Source organism: Gorilla gorilla, chromosome 4, assembly GCF_029281585.2.
Source record: "Gorilla gorilla gorilla isolate KB3781 chromosome 4, NHGRI_mGorGor1-v2.1_pri, whole genome shotgun sequence".
In the NCBI taxonomy this organism is placed as follows: Eukaryota; Metazoa; Chordata; class Mammalia; order Primates; family Hominidae; genus Gorilla; species Gorilla gorilla.
The window spans coordinates 60,680,684-60,697,232 of record NC_073228.2 but is presented as its reverse complement, the minus strand read 5'-3'; the positions used below and the strand labels follow the sequence as shown (position 1 = coordinate 60,697,232).

General features: G+C 50.3%; 1 protein-coding gene across 7 annotated transcripts in view; it reads left to right on the top strand.

Annotated features, from left to right (window-relative positions):
• Positions 1-16,549, top strand: part of RHBDL3 (rhomboid like 3) — a 55,559-nt gene that overhangs the window by 29,003 nt on the left and 10,007 nt on the right. For 4 of the 7 annotated variants that reach the window (XM_055388528.2, XM_031010992.3, XM_031010995.3 and 1 more), the window contains one exon: positions 3,039-3,151. In XM_055388528.2, the coding sequence (XP_055244503.1) occupies positions 3,039-3,151 (113 nt within the window). Of the gene's footprint in view, positions 1-3,038; positions 3,152-10,304; positions 10,406-16,549 lie in introns of all 7 variants that reach the window. The other 3 variants (XM_031010994.3, XM_031010993.3, XM_055388529.2) reach the window with 1 other exon arrangement.

Below are 16,549 nucleotides of genomic sequence, written 5' to 3'. Positions count from 1 at the left end.
CAGGTGACCACCCAGGTCCATATCCCTTGAAGAGCAGTCTGGAGGCTTTTATATGGTAGAAGCACTTTGATGGGAGAGGAGAGACCCCAGACACCAGGCCTCTGTGGTGTCTTCTCTTCTGTAGCCTCTCCAGAGAAGTGAAGGAGCTCACAGTTAGCCTGGGGAAAACCGTGGGGGTGCCTGGCCCTGGAGTGGGAACTGGGAAGGGGGTCACTCTGGCCCCAATGACGCCATAATTCCCATTGCTCAGCAGAAAGACCCACAATGGCCAAGAGGGAGTTGTCCCATGAGCCTCCCTTCCCCTTAGCCTCTAAAGCAGGTGCAAGAGCTAATCCCAAATTGGCTGCACCTGCGGGGGAGGGTGCTTTCGGGTGAAGAGACCTGAATGAACGCCTCTGTTCGGGCCAAAGAGGACCATTGGTACATGCTGCTTACCTTGTCTGGCTTGCCCCAGGCTTCGATCTTACAGAGCTAAGGAGCAGCGGGATGGCTGTCATGCTTCACTCACATCCACTCATGAGCCAGGGGTGACAACAGACACGGGGGCTTCCCTGCCCAGGCATCCCAAGTCAGTGGCTGCACATGGGTTGGGACTGTCTGCCTTCTTTCCAGGACTGCCCCCTGACCTCTCTTGGTGCCTCAGGGTGAGGAAGGAGAATAGCCAAAGCCTCCTTGCTCCATCCTCTGCCTCTTGGAGCCAAAAGCAGTGAGCTGGGGGCATCTGAGCCCTGTCCCAGGAGCTTCCCAGGGGATGTCAGCTCAATTTAAATGAGACAGTGGGTGTTAAAGTGCTGTATAAAGTTGGAAGCACCCGATTGATTTAGTAATAGTCATGTTACAGTCTTTTCTGGTCACATGCACACAGCTAGATGCCCCACAATTTTAGCAGCAAGATGTAGTCACAGGTAGTATAGGGAGGAAGGCGTTCACAGGGTCAGAAAACCTGGGGTCCAGCTGGGCGCAGTGGCTCACGCCTGTAATCCCAGCACTTTGGGGGGCCAAGGCAGGCGGATCACGAGGTCAGGAGATCAAGACCATCCTGGCTAACATGGTGAAACCCCGTCTCTACTGAAAAATACAAAAAAATTAGCCAGGCCTGGTGGCAGGCGCCTGTAGTCCCACCTACTCGGGAGGCTGAGGCAGGAGAATGGCATGAACCCAGGAGGCGGAGCTTGCAGTGAGCTGAGATCACACCACCTCATGGATGGTGTGAGAGAGACTGCCTGGATGACAGAGAGAGACTCCATCTCAAAAGAAAAAAAACAGAAAACCTGGGATCCCATATCCTAGTCCTGAGGGTTTTGGAACAGAATAGGTCTCTTTTTTTTTTTTTTTTTTTGAGATGGAGTCTCGTTGTGTCACCCAGGCTGGAGTGCAGTGGCGCGATCTTGGCTCACTGCAGCCACCACCTCCTGGGTTCAAGCGATTCTCCTTCCTCAGCCCCCTGAGTAGCTGGGACTATAGGTGCATGCCACCACTCCCAGCTTATTTTTGTATTTTTAGTAGAGATAGGGTTTCACCATATTGGCCAGGTTGGTCTTGAACTCCTGACGTCGTGATCCGCCCACCTCAGCCTCCCAAAGTGCCGGGATTACAGGCTTGAGCCACCGCACCTGGCCTAGGTCTCTTCTTATACCAGTAAAGAGAAACCTCTCTTATGAGACTTTAAGGGAAAGCTTTGAATTATTAAGTTATAAGATGTATATTTAATGCCTGCACTTGTTTTGAGAACATATTTTTCTTTAAACACCCGTAGCTCTTTTTTATTTTATTTTATTTTATTTTATTTTATTTTATTTTTTGAGAAGGAATCTCGCTCTTTTGCCCAGGCTGGAGTGCAATGGTGCGATCTCGGCTCACTGCAACCTCCACCTCCCAGGTTCAAGCTATTCTCCTGCCTCAGCTTCCCGAGTAGCTGGGATTACAGGCACCTGCCAGCCTCAGCTTCCCTAGTAGCTGGGAGTACAGGCACCTGCCACCATGCCTAATTTTCATATTTTTAGTAAAGACGGGGTTTCACCACGCTGGCCAGGCTGGTCTCGAACTCCTGACCTCAGGTGATCCACCTGTCTGGGCCTCCTGCAGTGCTAGGATTACAGGCATGAGCCACCACGCCCGGCTAACATCCATAGCTCTTACAAATAGAGCCAGAACATGGCCAGGCGCAGTGGCTCATGCCTGTAATCCCAAAACTTTGGGAGGCCGAGGCGAGTGGATCACTTGAGGTCAGGAGTTCGAGACCAGCCTGCCTAACATGGTGAAACCCCATCTCTACTAAAAATACAAAAATTAGCCGGGCATGGTGGCCTGTAATCCCAACTACTTGGGAGGCTGAGACAGGAGAATCGCTTGAACCCAGGAGGCAGAGGTTGCAGTGAGCTGAGATCATGCCACTGCATTCCAGCCTAGTTGACAGAGCAACACTCCATCTCAAAAAACAAAACAAAACAAAAACAAACAAAAAACAAAGAGAGCCAGAATGACCACATGGCCCAGTGAATGGAGCAGGTCAGGCAGATTGGAGACCTGAACTGTCGTGTCAGCGTGGCCACTAACTGTGGCTGGTCACTATCTCTGAGCCTTGGTTTTTCACATGTTAACTGATGGAGTTGCTGGATCTTTTTTTTTTTTTTTTTTTTTTTTTAGAGATGGGATCTCACTATGTTGCCTAGGCTGATCTTGAACTCCTGGGTTCAAGTGGTCCTCCCACCCTGGCCTCTCAAAGTGTTGGGCTTACAGGTGTGGGCCACTGCACCCAGCCTAGTTGCTGGATCTTGACTGTGGTTAGTCTGTCTCACTGTGCCAAGTGAAATGCTGCCAGTCACCGCCCAGGCCTTGCACATGTGTTCCTGTCCCATCTGGAAGGAACACTCTTTCCAAGATGGTCTGTCTGAATTGTCATTCCTTCCCCTAGACCATGAGCTCCTCACAGGCAGAGGTGGTCTTGTTCATTGCTGGATCCCTGGCATCTTGGGGGATGCAGGTGTTTGTTGAATGAATGAATAGATGAATGAGTGAGTGTGGTCTCTCTGTCACAGGATAGAACACCTGGGACTCAATGTGGTGCTGCAGCTGCTGGTGGGGGTGCCTCTGGAGATGGTGCATGGAGCCACCCGAATTGGGCTTGTCTACGTGGCCGGTGTTGTGGCAGGTAGGCAGGTAGGCCCCGTGTCCACAAAGGCACACTGCCCCAGGGTGGGGTGGGAGACCCTGTGGGGCGGGGCAAGCCCCAGGTTTCCAGGACACACAGAAGATCCTCATCTCCAAGGCTCCTGACTTAACCAGGCTGTCCTCCAGGCACACCCACCTCCCTATGAGGCTGGAGAGCGGACTGCTGCCCAGAGAGGGAGGTGTGTGGCAGGACGGGGGAGGAGAGCACTGGATTTGGGACAGGCTGGACAACTGACTCTCGGTCTCACACCACCATGTGGTAGCTCTCTGAGCTTGGGGAAATTTCCTAACCTCTTTTGGCCATGTTAAGCTTTAAGAGGGAACTAATGAGATCTGCCTGTAGGGTTGCCTGGAGGGCGGAGTGAGTGAGGCAACAGATGGAACAACAGTGCTCCGAAAACTGCAAGGGCACAGTGAGATCCCCACAGGGGAATCAAAGGGGTGAGTGGAGCCAGGTACCACCCTGGCCACATAGCACCTGTCCCCAAAAAGAGAGCTGGCTGCTACGCAGACCAACGGCAGTCCCCTTGCCTGACCCACTGCTGACAGGGAGTCTGACCTAAGAGGCAGTGAGCCCTGGCTCCATCTGAAGGCATCTGGGCCTCCAGCTGACTGGGCACACGTGTGGCCAGTGATCATCCTTCATGGATAGTGGCCAGAGTGACTCCCAGTGAGCCTTCCACCTTCTGCCCCCTCCCCAGTGGGAGGTGAGGTGGGTGAAGTTAGCCGGGGAGAGCACGGATTTCTGCAGGAAGCGTCTGCCAGCCAGGCCTCTGAACATGAGGATCTCCCTCGTGATGTCTCCAACTTTATTGCCAGCTGTTTTTTTTTTTTTTTTTTTTTTTTTTTTTTAACAAGGTTTGCCGCCTCAGCTCTTCAGCTTGACAGCTGTGCCCAAGGGAGCTTTGTGTGTATGTTTAAGTAAGATCTTAATCCTTTCTGAGTGGTATTAAAGTTGTCATCAGGAGAGCCGGGCAGCGTCAGCCTTGTAAACAACAGGCAGGCAGGGACCCTGGGAGTAAACTGAAGTGGTTTCAGAAATCAAAGAGGAAGGGTCCCACCCCACCCACACGAGGCTGGTCTGCTAGTGCATGAACCCTTGGCCTGGGAGATTCATCCTGCACCATCTCCTTTGCTCCTGTATGCGCTGAGGTTAAAATCGTTGGCCACCTTGGTCAGCACCCCTGCAAGCCCCTCCCAGAATCCAAGGCTCACCACGTCCTTGAATAAAGGGCTAATAAGCATCTCTAAGTGCCAGACTTGTTCAGCCACCCACACACCCCCTAATCCTGACATCTGAGGATTGATAGCCTCATTTTCCATACCTCAATACCCAGAGACCCAGATGTTAAATAGCAAGGAACAGGGAAGACATTAATAACATTTGCAGTTAGTATTCAATTAGATGGGAATGCCAATAACCTAGAAGACAAAAATAAGATTCAAATGGACTCAGACCTCACCCAAACCAGGTGACATGCAGTGGGGAGACAGTGTAGGTGTCACCTCCCCAGTGACACCAGTGCAGAGTGGGAAGATTCAAACAGAAGCAGAGCTCATCACCTGAATGTGAGCATGTAGGGCTGTATCATTGAGCACATGGCGTGCACTGTTCTGTCTGAGTCGGTGATTAAGACCAGAGGGCACTCTGGTCACCACACATGTCATTGATCTCCATGATTGAGTTGATTGATCTGTCTCTGCTGTCTACCCTTTCCTGTCCTCCCAAGCTTTCCTCTGAGAGGGGAGCCGGTTTACAGCCAGCCAGCCCTAGATTGGACGGGTGGCACTTATCAGTGCCTACCATATGCAGGCCGTAATTCATCCACACAGCAACGCCACGAGGTGGGCACTGTTGCTCTCCCCCAGCACAGATATGGAAACCAAGGCTTAGATGGCTAAGTGGCTCGCCCAAGAAGACACAGCTAGAAAGTGGTGGAGCTGGGCAGGCTCTGACCCCCAAGGCTGTGATCTCAACCACTATAATAGTATGTCGAGAACCAAAAGGTGGTCCTTGTCCTTTTTGCAGTTAATTTATTGTCAGAAACCAAGGCAGACCAGGTGCAGTAGCTCACACCTGTAATCCCAACACTTTGGGAGGTCAAGGCAGGAAGATCGCTTGAGCCCAAGAGTTCCAGGCCAAGCTGAGCAACACAGGGAGACCCTGTCTCTACAAAAAACTTTTTAAAAAATTAGCCGGGCATGGTGCTGTAGGCCTGTAGTCCCAGCTACTTGGGAGGCTGATGCAGGAGGATCGCTTGAGCCCAGAAGTGCAAGGCTGCAGTGAGCTGTGATAACACCACTGCATTCCAGCCTGGGTGACAGAGCAAGACCCTGTCTCAAAAAAGAAAAAAAGAAAAAAACCAAAGGAGACCTTAATAGATGTCTGGCAGCCTTACTCTCTAATTCCTTCCCAGTGAAAGTGTCTCCAACCCACACTTTGTAATGAGGATAGCTAACCTCTGTGGGGCATATACATGCTCCAGGCATATGATGAGGGGTTTGCGGATGATCGTGGATGCTATGTTCATCACTGCTGTCCTATATGGTGGGTACTATCACTCCCATTTTACAGGCAGCCCAGGGAGGTGAAATGACTTGCAGATTTGCCTACCTGAAAAGTACTAGAACTAGGGAGGAGCCCTTCCCAAGACCTGTGCTTCTTTCCTTTTTTTTTTTTTTTTTTTTTTTAATTTTGAGACGGAGTCTCACTGTGTCACCCAGGCTGGAGTGCGGTGGCATGATCTCGGCTCACTGCAACCTCCGCCTCTTGCATTCAAGCAATTCTCTGCCTCAGCCTCCTGAATAGCTGGGATTGCAGGTGCCCACCACAGCGCCTGGCTAATTTTTTTGTATTTTTAGTAGAGATGGGGTTTCACCATCTTGGCCAGGTTAGTATTGAACTCCTGACCTCATGATCCACCCGCCTTGGCCTCCCAAAGTGCTGGGATTACAGGCGTGAGCCACTGCGCCTGGCAGCCCCCTGTGCTTCTTTCTAACCAATGCTTGAGGCCAATGTGAAAATCACTTATGGCTAGCAATTATATGGCACACAATGTAGGTATTTTAAAAACCAGTATGTTGGGCCGGGCAAAGTGGCTCACTCCTGTAATCCCAGCACTTTGGGAGGCTGAGGTGAGGGGATTGCTTGTGGCCAGGAGTTCAAGACCAGCCTGGGCAACATAGTGAGACCCCCATCTCTACCAAAAAAAAAAAAAATCAATATCACCAATCTTATATTATAGATTATATAGATTACTAACCACGTGTGCATCCCCAGGGCCTAGCACAGGGCTTGGCACATGTTAGGCAATAAATATTTATAGAATAAAGGAAAGTTGGTGGGCATGGTGGCTCACACCTGTAATCCCAGCACTTTGGGAGGCCGAGGCGAGCGGATCACATGAGATGGGGAGTTTGAGACCAGCCTGGCCAACATGGTGAAACCCTGTCTCTACTGAAAATACAAAAATTAGCTGGGCATGATGGCAGGCACCTGTAATCCCAGCTACTCGGGAAGCTGAGGCAGGAGAATTGCTTGAACCCAGGAGGCGGTGGTTGCAGTGAGCAGAAATCTCATCATTGCACCCCAGCCTGGGCAACAAGAGTGAAACTCCGTCTCAAAAAAAAAAAAAAAAGGAAAGATACGTAAATAAAGTTACATTACTTAAAGATAAATGTTCAGCCAATTTTTATTTGGATTTTTTTTTAAGGCCAAAGAAGATGTTGAAGAACACCTGCTTTAAAATTTTCTGGGCTAAAATTATCACAGCTGTACCTTATGGCAAAGTTGCCAGTTTATCTGTGTGCTGGCATGACCTCAGAATTTTGGGGTGCAGGATACAGAATTTGTAATCCTGATGAGAACTAAGGCCCATGGTTTGCCTCTGTGCAGAGGTGTGGCATGTCACTCCAGTTTGCCATTCTCTCCTAGTCCTCTGCCTCCATGACCTCTGTGGAATTCATACTGGTCTTATCTGCCTGTACCTGTTAGGATTGTTCAGAGCTCTGGAGGGGATTCCTCCCTGGCCCACACTTCCTGCCCGGGGAGGGCCTTTATTACTGTGTTTATGTGTACACAGCCCCATGTTTGTCTTTGGTCTCTCCCAGTTGCTCTAGTCCAGGCCTCACCTGCAGTCACTTGAAAGTCTGCTTTTTTTAGTTTTTTGGAGTTTTTTTTGAGACAAAGTCTTGCTCTGTCATCCAGGCTGGAGTGTAGTGGCACGATCTCGGCTCACTGCAACCTCTGCCTCCCAGGTTCAAGCGATTCTTGTGCCTCAGCATTCCGAGTAGCTGGGGGGCTATATGCGTGCGCCACCATGTCCAGCTAATTTTTGTATTTTTTTTTTTTTTTTTTTTGGTAGCAATGGGGTTTCACCATGTTGGCTAGATTGGTCTCGAACTCCTGACCTCAGGTGATCTGCCTGCCTCAGCCTCCCAAAGTGCTGGGATTACATAAGGGGTGAGCCACCCCACCTGGCCCAAAAGTCTTTATATCACCAATGGGGGGGCAGGTGGATTCAGGCCGTTACCTTTGAGGTTCCAGAATCGGGACCCGAGCCGCGGCCCCCGGATCTTAGGCCAAGACTCAGGTCACTGAATTTCTGATCTGGAAGGAACCAGGGAGGTCCCCTCCAGCACTGGCAAACTGTTCTCTAGGCCCCATCCCCACTTAGCCAGAGCTGCTGCCTGTGTTCTGCTCCATGGGTTAGGGCGTCCCTGAAAAGTTTCCTTTGAAGAGAGTTTTGCTGCTCAAAAGTCGGAAAGCCTTAGACCTCATTTTATAGACATGAAAGAAAACCGAAGCCCAAAGAATTCAGGGACTGTGCCCAAGGTCACACAGCTAGCTGGCCAGGCCCCTTCCATACTCCTGCCACAATCCCACGCTGACCCCTGACCCTAGGGTCAGGACTCCAAGCCATGGATAGGGTGAGGGAAAGGTCAGTGTGTGCCAGCTTGACCCTGGCAGGGGCCCATCCCTGCCTGGGGCTGCCCTGGGGCGGCTCTGCCTTGGTGGACCGTGCTGGGGCAGGGGCGAGGGAGTGGACTCTGGGCCAGTTTGTACAGACCTGCTCTGAGAAGAGAAGCCAGCCTCGGGAGGCTGGGGCTTCCTCTGTCCAAAAGGTAATTAATGAGGAGCAGCTTGGGCAGCCAGCCCTCATTGCAGCCCTGCAATGCAGCCTTCGCAGACAGCCCCACCAGGAGAGCGTGGGAAACCTTTGTCATGCAGATCCTGCTGCCTGTTTGTTTGCCACCCTGGGATTTTTCTTTCCTGTTATATATGGCTGACCCTGTGGCTAAGCAGTAAAAAAAGCAAAAGAAAGTTATCTGACAATAGATCAATACCTAATTAAAGCCAGAGGGAAGGCATGAAAGATTTATAGTTGCCCTGGGAGGGGAGGAGGACTTGGGAGTCCTCAGTTCATGACAGGTTTTTTTTGTTTTTGTTTTTGTTTTTTGAGAGATTACATCCCCCTTGAGACCAAGAATTGGTTGTGGGGACTCTCTTTCTTGAAGGATCTCAGTGAGTAGGGGAGGCCTTGATGGAGGTGGGGGCAGGGGAGGTGGAGGAGTTTATCGGGGGCTCTGCTGCCAGGTCCTTGGGTGCTCTGGTTGCTGGGCTGGGCCCAGCCTCCTCCTAAGTCCGTGGATCTTGCACCCTATACAGCCTGCAGAATTTGGCTTTCTGCCTGTCCCTCCTTTCTCCAGCAGCTAATTGGCTCTTGAGCCCCTGGGCATTTTCCAGTGGTAATTTCTGCACACTCACCCAGGCCAGCCACCTCTCATCCTCTGAGCCCTGGGCTCTACCTCCTAGTTATTTTTAGTCTCCCATGTCCTCCCTTGGAAGCCAAAGCATTGATCACACTTAAATGAGACCAGAACAATAAATTTCCCCTCTTTTCTTTGCTCAGCTTCCCTCCCAGGACAAAAGTTTGTCATCCCCCAGACCAAGCCTCGCATACCCTTCCTTTCCCCCAGAGGGTATGACATCATCTCTCTCTCTTCCCCATGACTTTTCAAGGACATGTTTCCTCCAAAGGAGCCCCACTGGAGAGATGCTGTTGGCCTTTTGTGATTTAGCTGGGCTGGAGGAAGGGTGGACGTAACCCTAAGCAGTTTTCTAGATGCTGTTGAACAGAGGGAGAGATGGAAGAAGGTGGAGGTTAACCTCTGGGCCAGTTTGGGGCGTGGCTGCTAGAGAGGCCAAGAGTGCAGGCTTTGGTCAAGAACACGGGTGGGTTTTGCATCAGGCAGACCCAGATGCAAATCCTGGTTCCGGCACTTCCTACCAGGAGACTCTGGGCTTAGTCTCCTCATCTCAGGAATGAGGCTACTGGCGTCTGCCTCAGAGGGCTGTCTTGAGGATTGAAGGGAAGAAAGTCTGTAAAATGTTTGCTTGGTATCTGTGTCACCTAGGTGGCAGCTGTTTCTTCAATAACTACTGCTACAATTTTTGTTATGGTTCCAGAACCCTGACATAGCACCATGTCAGGCAGACATTGGATTGAGAGGCAGATAATCCAGGTAGAAGTCTGAATTTTACTTTGGGCAGGACACTTCCCTCTTTGAGTCAAAGAATCAAATGGTTCTTTCAGCCAGAAATTAATCCTCTAAGAAATGCACTGGAGGCAGGGCTCTGTGGCTCACACCTGTAACCCCAGAACTTTGGGAGGCTGAGGCAAGAGGATTGCTTGAGTCCAGGAATTTGAGACCAGCCTGGGCAACATAGTAAGACTCTGTCTCTACTAAGAAAAATACAAAAATTAGCTGGGCATTGTGGCGCACGACTGTAGTTCCAGCTACTTGGGAAGCTGGGGCAGGAGGATCACTTGAGCCCGGGGGTCAAGGCTGTAGTGAGCTGATCGTGCCACTGCACTCCAGCCTAAGTGACAGAGTTAGACCTTGTCTCAAAAAAAAAGAAAGAAAGAAAAGGAAAGGAAGGAAGGGAGGGAGGGAGGGAGAGGGAGGGGAGGGGAGGGGAAGCTCCCTGGCAACATGGACTCAAAGGAGGAAGAGGTGGAGCGTCTTGCTCTGGAGTCTTAGCACGGAGCCTGCAGAATCCAAGGCCTGGGGCTGGGTTGGGTGAGCCGAGTCCCGCACTCCTGAGAATTCTCGCTGTCTTTCTGTACTAGGGTCCTTGGCAGTGTCTGTGGCTGACATGACCGCTCCAGTCGTGGGCTCTTCTGGAGGGGTGTATGCTCTCGTCTCTGCCCATCTGGCCAACATTGTCATGGTGAGCACCTCCGGTTCTCAATGTGTCTTTCTGGCCCTGTCCTCTGCCATCACTGGGCCTGAGTATTAATCCACTGGAGCTGGCTCACCAAAAACCAGGCAGACCTGACCTGGAGCAGAGTTCTCACACACTCCTCACCCTCTGCAGGCCCATTTCAAATGAGCGCCTTCCAGATGCGATTCCTATTTTCTCCAGTCACGGCTTGGCCTAGGGCCATGCCCATCTGCCCCTTCTGCCTCTTTCCCATTCACCAACGTTAAAGAGTTAACATTTGGTACCATCCTGGCTAACACGGTGAAACCCCGTCTCTACTAAAAATACAAAAAATTAGCCGGGCATGGTGGCGGGCGCCTGTAGTCCCAGCTACTCGGGAGGCTGAGGCAGGAGAATGGCGCGAACCCAGGAGGTGGAGCTTGCAGTGAGCCGAGATCGCGCCACTGCACTCCAGCCTGGGGGACAGAGTGAGATTCTGTCTCAAAAAAAAAAAAAAATTTGGTCACTAGCATATATGGCCATTGGAATTGCTTATTTATCATAGGTTGTTAAAAATACAAGGGCTTTAGAGATTATCTCATCAAAATTCTCAAATAGGAAAGGAGGCTGTGAGAGGTTAAGTGACTTGTCCAAAGTCACAGTCAAGTTTGTGGCAAAATGAGGGCTTAAACCCGTATCTCCTGACAACCATTCAAGAGTCATTTCCCGGCCAGGCACAGTGGCTCACGCCTGTAATCCCAGAACTTTGGGAGGCCGAGGCAGGCGGATCATGAGGTCAAGAGATCGAGACCATCCTGGCCAACATGGTGAAACCCCATCTCTACTAAAAAAATACCAAAATTAGCTGGGCATGGTGGCATGCTCCTGTAGTCCCAGCTACTTGGGAGGCTGAGGCAAGAGAATTGCTTGAACCCGGGAGGCGGAGGTTGCAGTGAGCTGAGATCGCACCACTGCACTCCAGACTGGGCGACAGAGCGAGACTCTGTCTCAAAAAAAACAGTTGTTCCCCTATCCCAGTCTGTCATGGGAGGGGGGCACCACTCCATTTCTCACCCTCTGCCTTTTCCTGAAAGGTAGTACAGTGTGATAGTGAAGAACATGGTCTGTGGAGCCAGTCAGCCTAGGTCTAAATCCCTGCTACACTCTGGGCAAATTACTTAACTGCTTTGCACCTCACTTTCTACACCTGTGAAATGGAATGGGAGCTGGGCACAGTGGCTCAGGACTGTAATCCCAGCACTTTGAGAGGCTGAGGTGGGCAGATTGCATTGAGTTCAGGAGTTCAAGACCAGCCCAGGCAACATGGTGAAACTCCATCTCTATAAAAAATACAAAAATTAGCTGGGCGCGGTGGTGCATGGCTATAGTCCCAGCTACTCCAGAGGCTGTGGCTGGAGAATCGGTTGAGCCTGGGAAGCAGAGGTTACAGTGAGCAGAGATTGCACCACTGCACACCAGCCTGGGAAACAGAGTGAGACCCTGTCTCAATTTAAAAAAAAAAAAAGAAAAGAAAAGAAATGGAATGATATACAGTAAATGAAATAAAGTGCAAATAACCACCTATATAAATGTAAATTTAATTTCCTTCTCCTGACAGAAGAGGCCAGGATGGGGTCAGACTAGACAAAGCCTTGAAGGCCAGAAATTGGGATCTGACAGTCTTAGAGGATATCAAAATCCTTTTTTTGGAGGCGGTCTGAAGTCTGAAGGCTGATGGAGGAGTCGGTGGCTAACCCTGCCCGATCCCTCTGCTGGCCTGGGAGCCTCCGGGTCTTACTTGTCTATTTCCCAGTACCTGGCATATGGCTGGGAGCATGGTAGATGGTGCCCACTAGATTTTAGTGAATGAAGGAAGGAAGGCATAGCTTTTCTTTGGGGTCCTCCTGTTCTCACCCACTCCATCAGTGTCTTCGCCCACGTGGCAGATGTTTGAATGCTCAATGATCACAGTGCACAGGGCTTGGCGTTCCTGAATTATCCCATGTTTTTCTTCCTTATCAATCTCTCTGTCACCCACCCTGCTCCCAACCCTGTCCCTTTTGTTCTCATCAAAATGCCCATTGTACATTGAGCAAGAGAAGAGAGAGCACAAGAGGGAGGGGAAAAGAAAGGAAGAGAGGGGGAGAGATAGACAGACACTGAGTATCTGCCTATACTTGCTACTGGCCTGAATTTTGGCACCTTCATGTGAGTGCTCAGAGAGAGGCTGCGGGTGTTGGGAAACGTGGAACGGTGAGCCTCTCAGTGTGTGTGTGCAGGTGTGTTTGCACATGCACACACTTCAGTTTGTTGAAAACCTGAGTGCATGGGCTGCCTCCCATGGCCCTTTTAAATGGGTCATTCTGTATCAGTGCCACATCTTTCCCCAGACACAGCTTTTCCTCTGAATTCTGCCTCCTCCACTCCCCCCTCCCCCTGCCCCAATTCCTTTCAGTAGGGGAAGGAAATGCTAACCTCCTCCCTCCCATTCCGCCCAAGACTTGTATGTGTGTAGGGGTGATGAACAAGCTCAACTGAAAGAGAACACAGGGAGGAAGAAGCACGCTGGCGTTCATAACGATGCCCTGTTCCCACCCTCTTCCCCACCTCATGGGAAACAGCCCTGATGGCCCAGAAGTTCCCATGGTGAAGGCAGACCACTGAAGGACCATGGAGTAGGGCATGTTTGTCGAGAGAGGTGTGAGAGCAGTTTTGTTCCAGTTGATGCTTCTCTCTGTCAAGTAGCCCATGGCCTGCCGCTGTGGAGATGAGCAGCCTCATCTGAGAGCCCCGTGCCTTCCAGAAGCAAATGGCTTTCCTTGGCCAACTGGGAGCTGTGCAGTCCCCAGAGCATGACACATGGGGAGCCCTTCTCTAGGAGGTTGTGTGGGTTGGGCGCGCTGGCTCACACCTGTAATCCCAGCACTTTGGGAAGTCAACACAGGCAGATCACTTAAGCCCAGGAGTTCAAGACCAGCCTGGGCAACATCTCTGCCCATCTCTACCAAAAATACAAAAAATTATCCTGGTGTGATGTCATGCACCTGTGGTTCCAGCAACTCTGGAGGCTGAGGTGAGATCACCTGTGGTTCCAGCTATTCTGGAGGCTGGCTGAGATCACCTGAGCCAGAGAGGCAGCGCGCAGTGAGCTGAGATTGCATCACTGCACTCCAGCCAGGGCAACAGAGTGAAGCCCTGTCTCAAAAAAAAAGAAAGAAAGTTATGTGGTGTTTATTGACGATGAAAGAAAACTCATAGTCTCATTAAAAAGGCTGGTTTCTCTTTGTCAAGAGGCTACCTTTACTCAAATTAGTTCAGTGCTAAGCAGTTCAGAGATGCGTTGGGTCGACCCATATGAAATGGCCCTTTCTGGCTGGACACAGTGGCTCACGCCTGTAATCCCAGCACTTTGGGAGGCCGAGGCGGGTGGATCATGAGGTCAGGAGTTCAAGACCAGCCTGACCAACATGGTGAAACCCCGTTTCTACTAAAAACACCAAAATTAGCCAGGTGTGGTGGTACGTGCCTATAATCCCAGCTACTCAGGAAGCTGAGGCAGTAGAATCACTTGAACCTAGGAGGCAGAGGTTGCAGTGAGCCGAGATCACACCATTGCACTCTAGCCTGGGTGACAGAGAGACCCTGTCTCAAAAAAAAATTGCCCTTTCTATGGGCCATCAGCATTTGAATATTGGCAACTTCATATGGTTCTACCTAATAGATATACTATTGTTTTCAGCTTCAAAATGAAGGTTTGGAGAGTGTGTGTGTGTGTGTGTGAGAGAGATACACAGTAAAGTACCTCATCAGAACTAAAAGTAGAAAAAGCATGGACTTGGGCTGGGCGCGGTGGCTCACGCCTGTAATCCCGGCACTTTGGGAGGGCGAGGCAGGCGGATCAACTGAGGTTGGGAGTTTGCGACCAGCCTGACCAACATGGAGAAACCCCATCTCTACTAAAAATACAAAATTAGCTGGGTGTGGTGGTGCATGCCTGTAATCCCAGCTACTCGGGAGGCTGAGGCAGGAGAATTGTTTGAACCCAGGAGGTGGAGGTTGTGGTGAGCCGAGATCACGCCATTGCACTCCAACCTGGGCAACAAGAGCGAAACTCTGTCTCAAAAAAGAAAAGAAAAGAAAAAGCATGGACTTGAGAGAAAATCCGCATTTGAGTACCAATGTCACCATCTTAATAGCTATGAGTCTATTACTCAACTTCTTGGAGCCCCAGTTGTCTCATCTGTAATCCCATCTTCACAAAACAGTTGTTTGGGAGATGAGAAAATGGATAAAATATTTCAACAAAAGATCTGGAATGCAAAAAGCCCTATAATCAAGACTTCTTCTTTTTTTTTTTTTTTTTTTTTTGAGACAGGGTTTCGCTGTGTCGCCCAGGCTGGAGTACAGTGGCACGATCTCGGCTCACTGCAACCACCACCTCCTGGGCTCAAGCGATCCTCTTGCCTCAGCACCCCGAGTAGCTGGGACCACGGGCTCGTGCCACCATGCCCAGCTAACCATGTTGCCCAGGCTGGTCTTGAACTCCTGAACTCAAGTGATCCACCCACCTCAGCCTCCCAAAATGCTGGGATTACAGGCGTGAGCCACCATGCCCCGCCAAGACTTCTTATTTTAAACACTAGAAATATACAGATACACCTAATTGAATAATTTATTAATTGCCTCCTGCTGGCCAGAGTTCCATTTTTTAATCTACAAGATATTTACTTACACTTCGCTCTGTATGATTGATGTTTTCCCAAAATGTTTGAGGTCTGAATTTTCACAAACTGAACCACATTGTCAAAGCACAAGGGAAGATGGTTGCCTAACAGACACTAAAGATTTCTGTCTTAAAGTTTACTTTATTGGCCGGGCGCGGTGGCTCATGCCTGTAATCCCTGCACTTTGGGAGGCCGAGGTGGGCAGATCATGAGGTCAGGAGATCAAGACCATCCTGGCTAATACGTGAAACCCCATATCTACTAAAAAATACAAAAAACTGGCTGGCGCAGTGGCTCATGCCTGTAATCTCAGCACTTTGGGAGGCTGAGGCAGGCGGATCACAAGGTCAGGAGTTCGAGACCAGCCTGGCCAATATGGTGAAACCCCATCTCAACTAAAAATACAAAAATTAGGTGGGCGTGGTGGCAGGTGCCTGTAGTCCCAGCTACTCAGGAGGCTGAGGCAGAAGAATTGCTTGAACTCGGGAGGCGGAGGTTGCAGTGAGCCAAGATCGTGCCACTGCACTCCAGCCTGGGCGACAGAGCGAGACTCCGTCTAAAAAAAAAAAAAATACAAAAAAATTAGCCAGGCATGGTGGCAGGCACCTGTGGTCCCAGCTACTCAGGATGCTGAGGCAGGAGAATGGCTTGAAACTGGGAGGCAGAGCTTGCAGTGAGCCGAGATCATGCTGCACTCCAGCCTGGGCGACAGAGTCAGGCTCCATCTCAAAAAAAAAGGTTTACTTTATTAAGGAAAAATCTTTTTGTAGGACAAAGAATCAACTCCCTAATTTATCTGCGTCATGCTTTCACATTCCCTGTATTGGGTTTTCTTGAAGTCATTTCACAAGAAACCGTTTCTACCAGGGATAGATATAGAAAGCTGTATTGGAATGGAAGCTCCCTGCCTGGCTTTCAGCCTCTGCACTCTTAACCCGTTTGGGTGAGCAAGATGCTGAGGGGACTGGTTACCAACTTGTTCACTGTGGGTGAGTACTATCTCACTCTTTGAGGCTCTGGGAGAATGAAATTAAAGGGCCTGCAAAAGGTTTGTATTCCCCAAAGATCTGCAGGCTTTCCAGCTTTTATAGCAGCAGCAGTGCTGGCTGCATGTGAGATTTTTTTTCTTCTCTCCCGTTGTTTCAGTGCACTGATTTTATTGGCGGGAATATTGGATTAAGGAAGTAAGGCAGCTGGTTGGAAGCGGGGACTCTCTAGTTTAACCCCTCGGCTGCTGGGAGGCAGGTCATATTTACTGGCGTTTTTTCGCTCCGTTTGTGGGCAGCTGGGACAGACGGCACAGGCACATGGAATGTGACCTCTGACGTGTGGGTGGACAGAGCCCTGGACCAGGAGCCCAGTCAGCTCACCATTCACTCACTGTGACCTTGAACCAGCCCTCCTGAATCCTCAGTTTCTTCTTCCCTAAAGTGTGCGGCAGAGGGAT